This window comes from Talpa europaea (assembly GCF_964194135.1).
Source record: "Talpa europaea genome assembly, chromosome: 9".
Lineage (NCBI taxonomy): Eukaryota > Metazoa > Chordata > Mammalia > Eulipotyphla > Talpidae > Talpa > Talpa europaea.
The window spans coordinates 4009358-4025372 of NC_140076.1; the positions used below are offsets into that span (position 1 = coordinate 4009358).

A 16015-nucleotide genomic window follows, 5' to 3' on the forward strand; every position below is an offset into this window, starting at 1 on the left:
AGTCCCTCAAATTGTAAACAGTGAAGACGAGGGGCCCGTGATCATGGGGCACGGCTGCCTGGCGGGGTGGTCCCGCCTGCCCGATTCCCATAGTCTCAGTGCAGACCCTCACGCAGACAGAGGCCCACCCCGTGGTGGGCCCGGGAGTCAGGGGAATCAAGCCACCCAGGGGTCTTAAGAGGTAGAAGAGGCTGAGTTTGCAGCTGCTCCCAGGAGGGGGTCGAGAGCTTCCACAGTCAAAGGGCGCAGGGCCTCAGGGTCCCAGCAGGCAGCACCGATGTGCAGAACCGGGGGTGGGGGTAGGGGGGGGCTCAGCTGCTGGGAAGTTCAGCTGGGGTCCATCTGGTGCCCTGAGAACCACCTGTCCTGGAGGATGCAGTGGCCTGGGGAGGGCCAGCTGGGCTTCTAGTGGGGGGCTGGGCCCGGCCCCAGCAGCAGAGGGAGAAGAGGCGCGTGCGGACGGCTTGGGTGCAGAGCACAAACATGATGCAGTTGGCGCCTCCCTGGAACGTGTTCCCGATGCCCTGTGGAGAGAGTGCGGGTAAGGGCCAGGGCCGGGCACAGCTGCCTGCAGCGGCACAGAGGCTGGGTCTGCAGGACCCCGACCTCGCCTGCCTTCCCCGGGGTTGGTCTGCAGTGACTCTGGAACTTGCAGGCCTGGCACAGACCCAACTCTGGGTCTTCTGTGCTGGGAAGGACCCAGAACCAACTCCCCAGGGGCTACTCTTAGGCCACTGGACAGCACCCGGAGCTGCCCACACCTCCCGCCTTTGCTCGTAGGCCAGGGCCTCAGGCAGGGGAGAGCCCAGTGCCGCCGAGCCTCCAGCAGCACCCCCCTGGCTGGCGCATTAGCATGCCCACATGACTGGGGTGTCATCTGACCCCGCTGAGCCTCGAGGAGGGGACCTACATGCAGAACCACCAGCACGGGGGTCCGCACGGCCGGGGAGCCGCAGAGGGTCAGCACGAAGCGCACGGTGCTCCAGACTCGGAGACAGATGAAGATGAGCGGGATGAGGACCAGCTTCTTGTCGGCCACAGAGGCGTGGTGCTGCAGCCGGTGCGCGTCGGAGAGGATGGGCCGGTACTCAGACAGCGCCTGGTGCTGCGCAAACACGACAGCATTGCTGAGCCTCCGGGGCGCCTGCCTGCCCCCCCCCCACCCCACCCTGAGGCAGCCCGTCTTCCCAGGGGCTCGGCTGGAGCAGGGGTGAGAGGGGAGGGTGTTCACTGCTTTCCACTGGACCCTGGACTCCCAGAGGCCGCTCTGCTCCGTTCCTTATCCTCACTCCTGTCCCCTCCAACCCCCACCTACATCGGGGCATCTCAGGTCCCAAAAGGAACCAGGGCCGCACCCCGGCCCAGACACGCTCCCTTCTCAGCTGAGGGAAGCGTGTCCTGCCGGCTGTGCCCGGGCTGTGTGCTCCCATCGGGCCCTGGGCAAGTCTTGTGGCTCATCCTTCAAGGGACCCAGAGCCCGGTGCCCTGTGCCCTGCTGGTGCCCCCAGGGTGTCCATCACTGTCACTGGACTCTCCCCACCCCCTCCGGCTACAGTCTCACTGTCCACACACAAGCACGGTTCCCTGAAAACCTGAAACAGACCAAGCTAGCTTTTTTGGGGGGGGTGTCCCCATCTCATACATTCTCTACAACCTCCCCACCCTGGGCTGGCCTGGCTCTGACCTCCTCCTAGGGCCTGGCTCTGACCTCCTCCTAGGGTTCTCCCCCTTGATCTATCTACTCCAGCCTTGCAGGTCTGGGCACACCCGGCCCCCGGGCCTTTGCACTAGCTGCTCCCTCCGGCTGGAAGGCTCTTCTGGCCACACATGTGACCCACTCCTTTGCCTTCTTTAAGTCTTCGCCCTAATGTCGCCTTCTGGATAAGGCCCGTCCTGACAATTTAGTGACAATTTTCTGACTAAATGAAAGCACCAGGGGGTGGGTCTTTACCTTGGACTTTCAAAGAGCAATCACCAACAAAGAGTCATTTTTACTGCAGCAACTTTCCCCCAACCCAGCCTTGGAAGCACCTTGTCATGCTACTTGTCACTGTTTCTTCTCAGCTTTGATCTGGTCTCCACTGTGTGCCAGGCCCTTCCGACAACCCTGCCCGGCTGCCCAGCGCCGCCCCCTCCAGCGCTTCACTGCTGTCTGCTTTTCACAGGCTCTGCCGCCTTCCTAGATAAATGCTCCCTGTCGTGGGGGCCTATGGCTCATCATCCACCTGCAAAATGCAGGCTGCCCCGGGCCAAAGGTTTGCAGTGGCCCCAGCCCCAAAGGAAGGGCTCCCTCCATAGCGGAAGTGCAAAGAAAAGTGAGTCGGGCCCCTTGGCCTCCCCGCTGTGGGACTGCCCTGCAGGGAGCGAAAGGGCCGGCTCCACTCCACATGGCAACTGTGTTTGTAAAAACAGAAAAACAGCTCGTAGCAAAGCTGCCGGTCTGAGGCTGGTCCTGTGTTTGGGGCAGTAAAGGTCCAGGTGCCACACACCTGCCAGCATCCTGGGGACGCAACTCCTGTAACTCACCTGCGCAGAGCACCTGCTTAACTTCCCGCCCTGAGATGGATACTGCACGCCCCAGAACCCCAGGGAGCCACTAGACTGGGAGGGGTGGGGTGGGGTGCTGGATGCCAGCTGGGGCTGCTGGGCAGCTCCCCTCCAGAGAAGCTGGCTCCGCGCATCTATTTTCCGCTCTCCTTCCTGGCGAGAGGGACCCAGCGCTGGCGGCAGAGCGGGTCAGAGAGGGGCCTCGGGGCGCCCCGGACTTGGCGGGGCGCCCGAACCTCACCCCGCAGCCCGTGCTCGCGGCCGCGGCCCTGCGCCAGGCGGTCGTGCAAACCCCCAGGATCTCTGGCCAACCCCCGCGTTGTCAGACGTCTCCGAATCCCGGGGCGCCCTGAGAGCCCACCCTTTGCGGTATCATTGCGGGATCAGAACGAGGTGGGACGCTCGCTTGGCTCCGTGCCGGGCGCGGGGTGCTGTTGGGGCGCGCGGTGCTGTCGGGGCGCGCCTCCCCCCGGGCAAGCGGCGTCTGGGGGGGGCGGGTCGTGCGCCCCCGGGTCTGATGCCGCTCACGCCGCAGGTGGGGGGCGCGGGGGTGGGGTGGGGGACCTCAGGGGGTGGGAGGCTGGGGGGGGGTGAGAGGCGCGGGGGGGGGGCACGGCGGGCAAAGAGTTACCGGTCCTGTCCCCGGGCCCGCCCACGAACCGGGTCTGGACCCCCCCACCCCCCCTCACCCCCGCCCCCCCTTGCCCCGCCGGCCGGCACCTACCGCGCGGCTGATGTGCTTCCTGATGAGGAGGTAGAGCAGGGGCAGCAGCACGTAGGCCAGGAGCTCCCACAGCTTCCCGGTCAGCAGCATCCAGAGCACGCGGTCCTCCGCGCGCAGGTCGATCCAGCACCAGCCCACGGACACGTCGGACGCGTCGTAGCCGATCTTCCTCAGCGCCACGGCGGCCGCGGTGATGGCCAGCGGGACCCCCCAGCTGCAGGAGGACAGCAAAGGGCGCGGCGGTCAGGCCCCTGCGCTGCACCACCGAGACCAGGGGCCAGGAATCCTCAAATCTGCTCACCCTGGCGGCGCCCACGTCGCCCTCCCATCGGGGACCCCTGTCCGATCCAGGCAGCCTCAGGCCTGGACAGATGCATCTCCCTAGCCCTGGAGGCCGGGCTGGCATTTACAGCTCCCTGGCTGCTCTGGCTGGGGCTGGAAGGCCCTGGAAGGCGCTGGAAGGCCCTGAAACGGGGAGCACTGCTCCTTCCTGCACCCCGAGGCGCCCTGTGCCAGCCCCACACTCATCCCAGTGTGCATGCCTCCTCCAGCGCCCTGAGAACGCACCATACCGGGCCACCTGTGTGGTCCAGATCTCGTTATCCTTGCAAAGCATTTTAAACCTGTCAGGGGGATGCACAAAAGCTGGGCAGCAAAGAGTGGGGGCAGCGATGCATCCACACATGGGGCTGGGCCCCAAATCTTGACCTTGCCCCCTGGTCTCAGCACGAGGGGTGTTCTTCACCAAGTGGGGGTACAGCAGGGTGTTATGAGCCCAGCCTGGGGAACAGAGTGCAGTGCAGGAGCTGGGCCGGCGTGGCAGTGGTCATGCCCCCCTTGGCTGCGCAATGCCCACATGTTGGCTGGCGGGAATGCGGGGGGCGGGCGCCGGTTGAGTGGTTCCGCCCCGGGGAACAAGACACAAGGTGTACCTGGTCCCAGGCCAGTCGCCTGGAGAACAAAGCAGGAGGTGAACAGGACACTGTTCTCCGTGAAATGTTTAGTTCTGATCTGGCTCTATTTTGAGGGCGCTGCTGGGAAGAGCAGCTGCTCTGAAAGGCGCCCAGCGGCGGGGGCAAAGTTGCATGTTGATCTGTTCTCACAAGCAGGCGGACGTCCTCTGTCTCCCCACACAGGAGCAGGCTGGTGACAGGAGGGGTGGGCTGGGGAGGAATGAGGGGTGGGGGGCCGGGGAGGGAGGTGGAAGGGAAGACCCCGCACCGTGCCTGCCAGCGGAACCTGCATGCACACCCAGCTCAGGCTGCGCTACGCACCGTGACGCATCATCTGTTTATACTAAAACTTGCTTTAAACTGAGATTCCTGCCCCAGGGATGCCCGAAGGATGTCGGGACATTGACGCCACCGGATGGACCAGGTCAAGATGACCAGGAGGCTGATAACACGTTCTGGGGGCGGAACGTGATGAATACCGGAAGCTGATTCACTCTGACGGGCTGTTCTGAAAAACTGATTCACTTGTGACTGTCTGTTCACCTCGCTATGCAGAGCCAGCTAGAGACGAGGCGGCAGAGCGGTCTCCTCGGGGCTGTGCCCACCGTGCTCAGGTCAGTGGCCAGCGAGCTGGAGAGTCGAAGCACCTATAGCTTCAATGCCTGCCTCTGTGCTGGCTTCCGAGTGGCAGGGAGCAGGGCCCAGCCTGTTCCGATCACAGGGAGTGCCGGCTCCCTCTGCCTGGGCGGGCTTGGGCGGGACACACACACACACACACACACACACACACACACACACACACACACACACACACGGTGTGAGGGTCACAGGGGATTGCTGGAGAGCCCTCAGCACCCTCAACACTGCTCTCTGACAACAGACCCTCCTTGAAGTCACAAAGACACAGAGGGGGCAACCCCATAGAGGTTAAAGGGCTATGACGAAGGTCTAACTGGGGACTTCACGCATTTTAAATGCCCCTTCTAGGCAGTTCTTTATTGGGTAAGTGAATGCATAAGTGTCAAACTGTTTTGTCACATAAAGGGTTATTGTTTAAATCCCCTTGCTGCCTGGGACTCGGGGACAAGCGGCCCCGCAAGAGAGGAGGTGGGCGGCTTCACCCTCTCTGCAGCGTCAAACATGGGAGCAGCCAGGCAAGGGCCCGGCCACATGTGTGGGACATGGCCCTGGAGAGGCCGGGCTGGAGCCGAGGATTCCCGCTGGTGCGGGAAGGGAGAACCAGGCAAGGGGTGGTGGGAGCAAGGAGCCAGCTTGCAGGCCAAAACCCTCTGCGTCCTGCTGGCCCCGACCACAGACCCGCACCCACAGGGCAGACCATGTGCTGTGGCCACACTGGAGCTACAAAGTGAGGTGTCTTCTCTGCATTACCGGGGTGCACCTGGAACCAAGCTTGTGTTGGGAAGCGGTCAGGAGACCATCCAGGCAGAGGCCTGTGCAAGGGAACGCGTCGTGGACTCACCGATGGGAGCCTGCTTGAGCTGAAGCACAGCGCACCTGTGGCGGGCCGGAAGTAGCCCAGGGAGGGATTCACGTGGGAGGCAGAAAGAGGATGTGGGTCACTGAGTCAGTGGGAATGGAGTGGGAAGGACCTTTTAATCATCCCGCAAGGCAGGCTCGGCCAGGCCAGCAGGCTCGAGCCCTGAGCTTCCGGCAGTGCTGTGCTGGTGATGCTTAACAACCAGCTCTCCAGAAAAACCATGTGTGTGCCCGCATCTATTTATTATAAATTATAGTGATTGAAAAGATGCAAAGTACACAATTTGTAAATCATAATAAAACTCACAATACTGCTTAGCATAGATCCCATTTAGCCAAACAGGCCTCACAACATGCTTTTGTTGACTTTTTGCCAAAGTCTGCTATCGGGAGCCAACTTGCCAGTTAGCAAGTGAGCGTTGTTCCCCAGCCTGAGGTTGGCTGACGGTTTCATTTTCCTTCACAAACAAGATGAAAGTGAAATAAGGAAGACAGAGGACAAGAAAGATGCCAGCGCTTCACTGGTTTGACAGTGACAAGAGTAACTTTTGCTGTTACCATTTTCTCCCTCACTGTCTGCAGTGGCTGGATCAGGGGTCCAGCCAAATATGATCCTTAGGCCGAATCCAGCTCATAGTCTGTTTTTTTTAAATAAAGTTTTATTGGCACACAGCCACACTCATTCCTTCACAGATTGTCCATGGCTGCTTTCAAGCGGAAGCAGCGGAGTTCAGCAGTTGCCAACAATTACAGGGCCTGCAGAGCCAAAAATACAATCTGGTTTTTTACAGGAAGTTTCCTGGTTCAGGCAGTCAACAGAACAATAATCCATGCCCTAACCTGTCGAGTTTGCCAATGTCCATGGTGTAAATATTCCCACCCAGGCCAATGTCAAGCCCCAACGTGTAATTGGGAACAGATATGCATAGCAAACCATCTCGTGCCCTTCCCCACCCCAACACCCACGATAGATGTAAGTGACCTAGTAAGTGCACGGGTAATAGAAAAACACAGTAAAATTGGCAGCATGTAACAAGTTTTGAGTATTTCTACTATGTTTTTAATATAATTTATTCAATTGTAAGTTTATATAAGTTTTAATAATGGCTTTATCTAAAAATTGACTCATAAAATGTCCTAAAATTGAACAACCGGGTCTCATAAACTGGTTCTAAGAACCACTGGACAGAGATGAAAAGGATCTCTAGGTCCTTGTCCTGGAGATTGGAGAGAAAGTCAGTATTTCTGGCAATTTCAGATCAGCAGAGCTATTATCGGGCCCGGTGGCCACCCTGAGCCACAGGTCCTGTGGGTCTGTGTGTGATAGCATCCCTGCTTTCCAGGAACATGTATTTCCAATTTCTGACATGTACCAAGTAACAGCCAAGGACCAAAAGTGATCAAAGGCACAAGAAAGGCAGGGCTCCATAGCAGCACCTGTGAAAGCAACAAGGGCTGAGACTTAGGAACGGGTCTGTTTGGAGGTTTGCTCTGATGCTCAGAGGTGGGCGGTTCGGAACTGCCAGTGTCCACCACTGCCAGGTGTCCACCTGCCACCCACATTCTAAACCTGAGCTCACTAAGGTGGCACTGGAGCGGGCACGTAAGGAGAGGCTGGGCCCTGAGCTGTCGCCAAGGTTTACAGAGTCTTGAACTCCCACTGAGGATGAGGGCACGGCGGCGCTGGAGGGGGAAGGGCAGGGCGTCCTGCTCCATCCTAGGATGGGGGCTCCCTGGCAGCCCCGGGCCCACGAGCAGGGTGCTGGGAGGGACATGGTGAAAGCAGTGTCGGATCAGGTTCCTTCTCTCCCAACCTGAGACTCTGAGGTTGAAAGGGTGCAGGTGGGGGTCACCCAGAGGGAGGGAGCTTAAAGACCCCCCTCCTGAGCAGAATCCCCTGCCAGGAGGGGCGCCAACAGCTTCTCCCCCAGCTGGGGTGGGGTGGGGGTTCCTGGCTTTGATACGTGTTTGCTTGGAAATCAAGGCCAATTCCAAGGCCTTGGAGGCTGTTCTGGGCTGAGCTCTGTCTCCCCCAATTCTTGCTGGAGTCTTAACCCCCAGGACCTCAGGGTTTGACCGTGGGTGGAAACAGGGTCTTTATAGCAGCGATTAAGGTAAAATGAAGCCACCAGGTGGCGGCGGGCCCTAAGCCAACGTGGCCGTGCTTCTAGAGTGAGGAGCGGGGCACACAGGAGGGAGGACGTGAGGCCCAGGGAGAGGGGGAGGCTCAGGGAACCCCAGTGCTGCCCACGCCCGTGGTCCTGGGCTTGCCGCTTCTGGGATGGGTGGGGTATTCCTGGGGCTTAGGCCGAGGGGCTGTGGTTTGTCAGGGTCACGGGCACAGCAACAGAGGCTTCCTGCAGACCCTGGGAGAGATGTGCTGGGGCAGGGGTCCTGGGGGCCCCGGCTGCTGGGACCCCTCCCAGAGGTGAAGAATGGGCAACACCCCATCATACACGGTGGGTGGAACTTGTGGGGGACCCTCAGTGAGTCTTCGTGGTAAACTGAGGTAAGCCATGCTGACTTGTCACGCGCTGAGCTCTCCTTGGGGAGAACAGGAACTGGCCCTTCCGTGTTTAAATCTCCTGAGAAAGGGAACGAGAAGTGCGCCAGGATCAGGCAGGTGGGGCCTCCGGGGTTCCCACCCTGAGTTCTCAGGAAAGGTCAGCTGACCCCGAGGGGCCTTGGGAGTTTCCAGCTCTGCCTGTCTGGAGTCCTGCCCTTCTGGGGTCCTTCGAGCCTCCCCCTGTCCTGGTGGGGCCACCTGCAGGGGCAGAAGACACTTCCCCTTCCCTGGGGATGGGCGGCCCCTGCAGGGGCACTGGCGCCTGCTCAAGCCTCTGCCCACACTGTGGATTCCTGAGCTTCTTCTGCACCCCAGCTGAACCCCTACAGAGCTCTGGGGGTGGTGCCTGTTGGGAAGGAAGGAAAAGGGCCGCCTGCTCCTGTGGGTGGAGCCCAGCCTTGGGGGGCCTGGGGAAAGTCTGGAATGTTAGCATAACTCAGAAAATGCTTTGAGGATCAGACTCACAGGCAACAGTGTGCTGATTTAGAAGGTTCTGGGTGCAGGACCCAGAGGCCCAGAGGAAGAGCTGCGGTGAGCTGGTGAAAGGAGTCACAAGGCAGCTGGAGGCTTCGTCCCCAACAATGGGCATTTACAGTTAAGTCTGGAGTGGAGGCCAGGATGTGGGAGAAGTTCAGGGGGTCAGCTCTGGCCACGGCACCCTGAGGTCACGCTGCAGCTCTGGCCACAGAGGGGGGTGGGGTGCCCACAGGGCTCTCTCCCGCAGCCCTGCTTCTGGTGGGCCCAGAGCCACTTCTGCCGGAAGAGCTGGGGGGTGTTCTCCTGCCCTCTGGGCCCCCAGGAGGGACGGACAGAGTGGAGCCTGGTCCTGGTGGTGGGTCAAGGGGCTGCTTCTGCTCTTAGCCTCTCTGCCACAGGGGGTTTCCTGTGAAAATGCAGACACAGCGGGGAGAGCTTGCTCTCCAGCAAGGCCCCTGAACATGTCTTGGGGGACCAGCCTGTATAACCCACGCTGCTTTGGGAAGCACTGACAGCTGTGCCCGCATGTACACCCCCTGTAGCCTTGCCGCTGGGCCCCACAGCCGGCAGGTTTCTAGTCAGAGGGCCGAGAGGACCTTCCTTTCCAGGCCTCACATTTCCTCTTTTCTGGGTTGGAACCTCCCACTTCCCATGGCAGGAGGTTGCAGGGAACTGGGGTGTGGGTGCCGTAGCTTCTTTCCTCCTCAGGAACCTCCCAGCAAACTCTAGAGTGGGGAACACGGGGAACTAACTGCCCTGCCATGGGTCAGCCCACAGCCACCCTGCCTCCACAGAGCAGAAGACAGGGTAAGATGGCTTGAGGCAGCCAGCTGGGCCAGAACCTCACCTCTGACCTGGGGGATGGGGCATCCCCCACCACCTGAGCTTCCCCCTGCCCCCAAGCCTGGGTCCTGCAGGCAGGGGCAGCTACTGGCCATCTCCTTTCTAGGGGCCCACGGCCTCGGGAGGGGAGGGGGCTGACAGCTTTTTGAAAGGCAGGTCGCCTTCTGCAGGGGACGAGATGTTTCACACCAACTTGACATATCTTAGTGGAAGCGACCCCACATACATAGTCACACCAGCGTCAAATCCAGAGGTGTGTACGGCGGCCTCAGAGTCAGACATGAGACTTCTCTATACGGGGCTTCCCAGAACAATCTCTCCAGCCTTAAAAAGGCAACAGTCGGGTCTCCCTGGTGGCACAAGGGGTTAAGCACCGCACTATGAAGCAACCCACAGCCTCTGCAGCACGAGTTCGATCCCCGGCCAGCCAGGGAGCTGCCCACAAGGCGCAACAGACCTCTCCTGTCTCGCCCGCTGCTCCCCTCAGCAGTGGATTTCAGTCGGTCTGTCTGTTCTGTTCCCCACTCTGTCTCTGGTGAATCCTCTCACTCCCCGCATCTCTGGCCCATGCCCCAGCTCTTGTATGCATACATAAATAAATCTTAAAAAAAAAAGGTGGGCCTCCCCGGTGGCGCAGCGGTTGAACGCTGGGTTGCGAAGCTGCCCGCAGCCTCTGCAGCGCTGGTTCGATTCCCGTCTGCTCCCCGGCCACCGGAGGAGGGTCCCGCATGGCGCGCAGACCTCTCCTGCCGCCCGCTGCTCCCCTCAGCAGTGTCCTTCGGTCCTCCTGCCTGCTCTGCTGCCCGCTCTGGCTCTGGTGAATTCTCTCCCCCTCCCGCGCTTCTGACTGTACCCAGTGCTTGTATAAATAAATAAACAAATCTTTAAAAAAATAAATTGTCAGGAAGCATGAAGGTCTTCACCTTATGTTCTAACTGACAATACTTAAAAAAAAAAAAAAAAGGCAACAGTGAACGAGGTGTTCCCCTTCCAAATGCTATCAGGCTCCAAACCCTTGGGGGTAAGTCTGAGGGGTAGAGGGTTTTACAAACAGCCCCTGATGAGATATTTGTTAATCACAAAAGGAAAACAGTCACCTGAGTGGGTGAATGGGCAGATAACACCTTGACCCAGCCACCAACCACCGCCACACACCAGACCAACACAGACTGGCTGGCGACCGCCCTGGGGAAGCAAGGGGAAGAGGGGCTGGACGGCTGGTCGGCGGGAGGCTGAATCCATCCCACAACAGACCTGGGTCCTTCAAAGTCAACGTCAGGAAGCACCAAGAAGATGGAAGAATGTTCCAGATGGTAGGAGAATACAGAGACCGGAAAATGAAGCAGACATGTCAGCTGAGACTTTTTTTGCTCCTGGGACTCACACAACCTCCATAAAGTCCACAGACGGATAACAGCGCTGGTGGGGGGTTCTCACCAGCTTTGGGGAGCTGTATGTGGCCCCATGAGAGACTGACCTTGTCTCTCTTTGGGGAATCCACACAAAAGGATTTAGGGTTCAGGGACATCTGGGCTGCAACTTTCTTTGATGCTTGTGGAAAAAATAATTGGAGCAATTAAGCTAACACAGCAAAATGTGAACAGTGGGGGGAATCTGGAGAGTTCTAAATACATGCTTGCCAAGTTATGTCTCCATTAAAAAAAAATTATCATCAGGCCTCCCCGGTGGCGCAGCGGTTGAGCGCTGGGTTGCGAGGCTGCCCGCGGCCTCTGCAGCGCTGGCTTGATCCCCAGCTGCCGGGCGAGGGTCCCACTTGGCGCGCAGACCTCTCCTGCCGCCCGCTGCTCCCCTCAGCAGTGTGTTTTGTCTGTCTGCCTGTTCTGCTCCCTGCTCTGGCTCTGGTGGGTTCTCTCGCCTTCTCGCGCTTCTGACTGTACCCAGTGCTTGTGTAAACAAATGAATAAATCTTAAAAAAAAAAAATCGTCATCAAGGCTGGGAGGCAATCTGGGACGGGAAAAGTAGTGCTGACTGGTGGTCTGACCCCAGCCTCCCTCCTGCCCTGGGCTTGGTGCCCCATCAGCCAGGCAGGCAGAGCAGGGGGCGCCCTGGGGTACCGACGCAGGAGCTGAGGCCATGGGCCAGTCCTTGGCCAGATCTCAGGAGCCAGACGCAATTCCCCTGAAGATAAGTTGAGGGACCTCCTTCTGCAGTGATGGGGGGTGTGGGTTGAGGTCTATCTGTAAAGGGAACTGGTCAGGTAGTGTGCCCTGGGGGGCTTTCCGGGGGCTCTCTGGGAAGGTTATATGCAAGATTCTATCTTGTATTCAGTTTTCTAGATTCTTTTTTTCACTCAACAATGTATAGATCCATTAAAAAATGTCTGACTTTTAGAGTTCACACTCGGTAGTTTCTAGCTGCAAAACATTTCCCAGGGGTGCAGTCTGTTCATGGTTTCTCTACGTTCTGGGCATTGAGATAGTTTCTAAGTTTCCCCCAAGAGAATGGGGCTGAGCAAACTCCCCGTGTGTGCAGCGTGCAGGTATGTGGGTTATCACGGATAAGCCGGGTTACTGGATCAAGGGGCATGAAACAAACAATTTCTTTGTGGATTATTCCAACTCACTTTGCCAATAACAATGCAGGAAAATCCCAGTTTCCAAGGCATTTATCGGGTTAGTATCCTGTCTGGCTACATTTTTCTTCTCGTTGGATGAGAAAATGGTAGCTCATTATTATCATTTATGTTGTTTTGAGTATGAATGGGGCTAAGCTGTCCCCCATACACACAGATCCAGTGCTTTTCCTATTCTGTCTCACAATTCCCTCAGTCCATTTACCAGGACATTTGCAGATTTAAACAAAAAAAGTCCAGCCATAAAAGCTCTTTACAGAACAGTGTTTCCAACAGTGTTGTCACATTTTAAAACACTGCCCCACACTGGGAGGTCTGCAGAGGACTGATTTCCAGTAGCCTGGAAGGCTGCATGCCTGGAGCTGAACTTCCAGTGCCAACAGGCCCTTCAGCGAAAATAAACACTACAGGAAAGGTGTTGGAGAGTCCTTAGCAAGGTCATTGCCATCGTCTGGGAGGATCTAGGTCAATAAGTGAGCCTGCCAGACGGGTTTAACCAATTCTGCTAGACTGGCAAGGCTTCCGAAAGGGAGCCCTATGGACTACAACCGTCAAACTCGTTCACGCTGGATCCGCATCATTTTCTGGAAGGACTAGGTGGAGACCTGTGATGGGCAGGATGAACAATCTGCTTCTTTCCATGGTCAGAAGGAGATCCAGATTTTCCTAAGCATCACAGAAAACACCTCTGGACCAGAAAAGGAAGTAAGTCTCATCCATAGAAGCTGTAGCAGATTCTCTATCGCTGATCAAAGATACTGTATTCAGCATTTATTCTAGACAGAGGAGGAAGAGATTCTTGCAAAGACAGGTCCAGTCCTGGGCTCCTCAGATGCAAGCAGCCCGGACAGACAAGTCACCCACACCCAACCAGCTGGCCAAGAACTAAGGACCTGGTCTCTGGGGTGGACTCAGTGGTCAGGTGGGCGGCTGCCAGGGGCAGTGCGGCGCCCGAGGTGCACCCTGTGGGCTCTGTGGCGCCTGGAACACTGTTTGAATGGCCTCTGGCAAAGCACTGGACTTGAACAGCTGAGAAGCAGGCCTGTTAGTCTCCAGGGACCAGCTGGCGTCCACCCAGCAGCTTGGAGACCTGGAGGTCAAGCGGCTCTTGCAGGCCTGTGACCTCACTGTTGTGACACCCAGGTGACCTGTCTAGCAAAGTGCTGACTGTCCTCAGCCCTTTGGAAAGCACTCAAGCATGTCGCAGAGAGGACCTATAATTAGGGTGGTATTCCGCGCTCCTATCTTGGGGAGGAAGGAAAGGACCAGGCCTGTAGGATCCCTGTCTGGGGCTCAGCACAACTGTGGGTTCTCGAAATGACGCCAGGAAGGGGCCAGCCCTCCCCAGCAGAGGGCAACTGGCTGAGGGGCTTCAAGGCCAGGGCAGGCAAGGCTGTGGCTTCCTCTACTGCCCGAGATTCCTGGCAGCTGGGGCCCCTCTCCCTCTGGCCTCAACCTCAGAGTTGCTGGACTTGAGAAGGAAAGTAAAGGCCATCTAGCACAGAAACAAGAGACTGATCTGAAGTTCAGAGGCCACCAGAGACAAAGTAAAGGCCGTCCTTCGTGGACTTCGCAGCAGAGGCCTATACCCTGGGCAGGAAGGGCCGGATGGACAGGTGGCTCCAAGTGGACTGCACCTACCCCACTGAGTGGGGCGGCCGTGGGACCGGACACTGCCCTCGTCTCCAGCTGGGGCACCACCTAGCTCATCTCCCAGGCTGAGGGCCAGGGCGTGTGCCCAGGGGCTGCACGGAGATGGGCAGGACCCAAGGAAGTGGAGACCAGGGAGAGAGAAGTCCGCCCCGGCTCTCCAGCCGCTTCTGAGTTACCAGGGCTGGCCTCTCAGGGGGAGCTCTGCCGCCCACGTGCCCACCTCTCTGGCAGACCTGGGTTGGGGCAGGCACAAAGGGATGCCTCTGGGGTGATGCTCGGTGCAAGTTCACCTCCCAGGTAAGCCTGGCATGGAGGATGCCAGGGCTGCCCCAGGGCTGCCCAGGGCATGAGACACACTGCCCGCTGGGCGGCCGGCCAGGGGGCCAAACAAGACAGGACACCAGAGGGCTCCAGGGCCACAGGGGCAGCCCACAGGACCCAGGCGGGCGGCGGGCCAGAGGGAAAGCAGTGCGGTGCCACCCACCTGACGATGTGGAAGGCCCAGAGCAGGTGGCTGGCCCTCGGGCCCTGCGCGGCGCGGACGATGCTGAGGTACAGGTAGAGCGCGATGGCCACGGTCCAGAAGAAGGAGCTGGTGTTGGCGAAGGTGGACAGGGCGCCCTGCAGCACGCAGTCCCACGAGGAGTCGGCGAAGTCCCGCAGCACCCCGTAGAAGTAGGAGGCGGCGGAGAGCAGGTCGGCCAGCGACAGGAAGAGCAGCAGGCGCCGCGCCCGGCTGCGCAGGTCGGGCCACAGGGCGTGCGTGGCCACCAGCAGGCCGGAGCCCAGCGCGGACAGCGCGCACGACAGCAGCACCACGGCGCGCTCCGACGGCACCAGGTCGGTGGGCGGCGCGGGCGGCGGCATGGTCGGCGGGGCCGGCCGGCGGGGCGCGAGGACGCGGTGTGGCCGCCCGAGCCGCCGTCTGCGCGCCCGCCCGCCCGCGGTTCGCGTCCCGCCGCCCGCCCCGCCCGCGTCGGGCCCCTCCCGACCCCGCAGGGCCGCGGCCCCGCGCCCCGCCCCTGCTCCGGGCCGCTCTCGGCGCCCCGCCCTGCGGCCTCCACGCGCCCCCGCGAGCCCCGCGCCCCGCCCCGCACCCCGCCTCTGCGCCCCTCGCCCCGCCCCGGCCCCGCCCCTGCGCCCTCCGCGCCCCCCGCCCGCGGCCGGCCGTGGCGAGTCCCCGCCCCAGCGCCCCGCCCCTGGAGCCCCGCCCCGCACCCCCCTTCCCCGAGGCCCCGCCCCCGCGCCGCCTCTTCGCCCCGCCCCCCCAGGGCTGCCCCCCGCTGGCCAGCTGGACGGGACATCCCGTCCCGGGAGGCGCCACCGGCGTCTTCAGGGCTGGTGTGACCTGCCTTGCGCTCAGCCGGCTTGTGCGCGCGCGTGTGCGTGTGTGCGCACTTGTGTGGGTGCTCTTGTGAGGGTGCACTTGTGAGGGTGCACTTGTGTGTGCGCACTTGTGAGTGTGCACTTGTGTGTGCGCACTTGTGAGTGTGCACTTGTGTGAGGGGCATTCTTTCCAAAGGTAACAGAACCCCCTAGAGTTTGGTAATCCTCCCGCCTTGCGCAAGCAGGTGCCGAGGTGCCGCGGCCCGCGGTGGTTTCCTCGGGAGGGAGAGGTCTGGCTCCAGTTTTCTGACCGGAGCATTCTGTTTTTAAAATTTCAGCTGATCAAGTGTGGTTTTTAAAAAACGAAACATTCCATTCCAATTTATAGCGTTTCCTCCCCTTTTGGAAATTTCGTATTTTTAAAATTGAGATACAGTTCACCTGCCCGACAGCTGATCCTTTGGACAACTCAGCTTTTAGCATATTCCCAAGTTCGTGCAGCCGGCATCGCTCAGCCCCGGCGTTGGCATTTCTCCAAAAGGAAACCCAGTTGCAGCCCTTCCCATTTCTCCAAACGACCCCGAGTCTGCCTTGCGTCTGGGGTGTGCCCCGTGGGACAGGTCACGCGGTGGCAGGGACAGCAGGTGGCATGGGCGCGTTTTCCAGGCGCAGCCACACTGCAGCCTGTATCAGACCTTAGGGGCTTTGGGCCTGTTCCACCTTTCTGGCTTTTGTGAATAACACCTCGACCGACCATCATGTCCAAAGTTTCGTGTGTGGACTTGGCTTTTCAGCCCTCTTGGGTATTATCTGCTGGGTCATATGGCTACTTTAA

General features: G+C 59.5%; 1 protein-coding gene across 1 annotated transcript; it reads right to left on the minus strand.

Annotated features, from left to right (window-relative positions):
• Nucleotides 1-311: 311 nt before the first annotated feature.
• GPR157 (G protein-coupled receptor 157) lies at nt 312-14721 on the minus strand (the record flags this gene model as incomplete). The annotated part of the gene is made up of 4 exons (XM_084244063.1): nt 312-524; nt 911-1105; nt 3272-3485; nt 14339-14721. The coding sequence occupies 4 exons, from the start codon at nt 14719-14721 to the stop codon at nt 312-314; spliced, it is 1005 nt and encodes a 334-aa protein (XP_084100189.1).
• Between the last annotated feature and the right edge of the window lie 1294 nt (nt 14722-16015).